Source organism: Kryptolebias marmoratus, linkage group LG8 (assembly GCF_001649575.2).
Source record: "Kryptolebias marmoratus isolate JLee-2015 linkage group LG8, ASM164957v2, whole genome shotgun sequence".
Taxonomy (NCBI): domain Eukaryota; kingdom Metazoa; phylum Chordata; class Actinopteri; order Cyprinodontiformes; family Rivulidae; genus Kryptolebias; species Kryptolebias marmoratus.
This window is the reverse complement of record NC_051437.1, coordinates 27,879,794-27,881,859: the sequence shown is the minus strand read 5'-3', so window position 1 is coordinate 27,881,859 and position 2,066 is coordinate 27,879,794. Positions and strand designations below refer to the sequence as shown.

The window sequence follows — 2,066 nt, the reverse complement described above, 5'->3', positions numbered from 1 at the left end:
TCAAATTTCAAAAATGTTTATTAACCTGGAAAAGATTCCAAAAGAGCATCGAAACATAAAAATAATAATAAAAAAAGAAAAATTCTCTTACATGTCGATAAAATCCACATAAAAGGATTAAAGTTACAAACAATTTCAGACAAATTTAAAATAAAATGGAGTCATTGCACTTTCATCGAACATTAAAGCGTTAAAGAGTTAAAACTTTCACGGGTTGGAAAGCCAGATTTGTGAAAGCTAATAAAAATGTGCGTGTCGTCGCTCGGCTGCTTTCGGCTGCTTTCGGCTGCTTTCGGCTGCGGCCCTTATCTCGACATAAATAATGCGCCTATAAACGTTAATCATCTACGCCGCGGTAACGAGACGAGCTCCGCGGCCATAAAAGAGGGATTTTCTGCCCATTTTTTTTTTTTGACGTTGTTCTTCGTCCCTCGAAGACATGGAGACACTGGAAACGTGTCGGCGCTCAGATTGTCTCGCGGGAACGACTCTCAGCTACCGCCACGCCAGGTTTTAGCTCTGTGTCTATGAAACTGAGCCGGTGGACTAGCTGCGGCGGCCATCTTGAACTCAAACAGATGGTTCACGAGAAGTTTTGTTAACGAGAAACAAAATTAAAAAACAATTCACGTGTCCTTGTCAAAGTCAAACACGTTTCCTGGCAGTAGGTAGTTTGGAGGACGTCCGGATCGAAAGGAGGACAGGCGGTCCCGGTGGAGACGTTTGTCCTGTGTTGGGTCCGGTCCAGGTGTGGTCCCGCCCGTCAGAACCGCTGCCTCACAGAGCAGAACTTCGTCTTTCCCGCCCTTTTTTTTTTTTTTTTGTTTTTAGATCCGGGTTTGGTTCTCCTCGGCTCGGGCGCTCCTCCTGAAATCGGGTCCGGCTGGAATGGAAGTCCGATTTTCCCGGGAAGCTCACGCCTGCGACAGCGTGCACCAGGAGTTCTGAGGCGCCAAAGGCGGCGTGGCGAAAGGATAATCCTCGTACTTTATGTCCACGTGTCCCGATCTGGCGCCATCCAGCTGAGAGGACGTCTGCAGGAGAGACGAGGAGCAAAACCGTCAAAACGTGACAAAACCTCTTCCTGCTTTTTACTTAATTTTTTTAACCAATCTGACAGCAACACGTTAGTTTTTAGAGTTTTCTTTAAATTACCTGATGATTCTGCTGCAAACGTCACAGAAAAATGAGAATAAAACCAAAATTTAAAACAATAAATCCTTAATTTTGCCTGAAATGAACTGGAAGAAAGTCCTTTCAGAATAAAAGCCTGACTGAAAAGCGTTTGACGTTAAATCATCACGGAGGGGTTACCTGAGAGCCAGGTGCGACGGTCTGGGCGGCGTACGGCGACAGAGTCATGCTGGGCTCGCTTTTAATGGTGGAGGCGTGCTCCGAGGCGGCGAGGGAGGACGGGGAGCCGGCGTCCGAGGAGGCGGAGCCTAAAGAACCAACGGGACGCTTCGTTACCTTCGGTCCTGCCACAGATTTACGGGATTCTGAGTCAGCGTTCACGATAACGGTTTCCTGTTTTCGTTTGTTTCCAACCGAACTTCTGCAGACTGTGTCACGTTTTAGCTGCTCACACGCCAAACGTTCGGCTCATTCAGGCGACGTCTGGTTTGTGAAACGTTTAAAAACTTAACTTTAGCTGCGAATATCGTTTCAGTTTCTTCATTCTTCTTCTTGCAGACCTGCTCTGTTTCTGTCTCCATTTTTAGCTACCGTTCAGCTCATTTTTAGCTTTTAGGTCGCCTTTTGCTACTTTTACCTTCGGCTCACTCAGCGTTTCGGCTGAGAAACATCCTCAGATGCATTTCAGCTGTTTACCAGATTTCGTCTCGGCGTGTTCGTCTCACCTGCAGACGTTTTGTTCTTTGGTATTTTGGGTTTTCGCTTCCTGGTCTGGATGCTTTCCTTCTTCATGGCCAGAGGGCGGGGCACCTGCAGGGAGTGAGACACGGATCAGAGCCGAGCGCCACGACAACACCGCCTCCCACACCGCCGCTCAGATAGGAGCCACCACCACCCCTCCACCCTGCAGCCCAAACACTGACCCCCCCCTC

At 48.1% G+C, this 2,066-nt stretch overlaps 1 protein-coding gene across 1 annotated transcript in view; it reads right to left on the bottom strand.

Annotated features, from left to right (window-relative positions):
* Nucleotides 1–2,066, bottom strand: part of gata5 (GATA binding protein 5) — a 7,632-nt gene continuing 5,566 nt past the window's right edge. The window contains exons 5-7 of the mRNA XM_037976820.1: nt 1,860–1,946; nt 1,315–1,442; nt 1–1,034 (exon numbers count right to left, since the gene is read on the bottom strand). Coding sequence (XP_037832748.1) covers nt 915–1,034; nt 1,315–1,442; nt 1,860–1,946 — 335 coding nt within the window. The 3' untranslated portion in view covers nt 1–914. The remainder of the gene's footprint in view (nt 1,035–1,314; nt 1,443–1,859; nt 1,947–2,066) is intronic.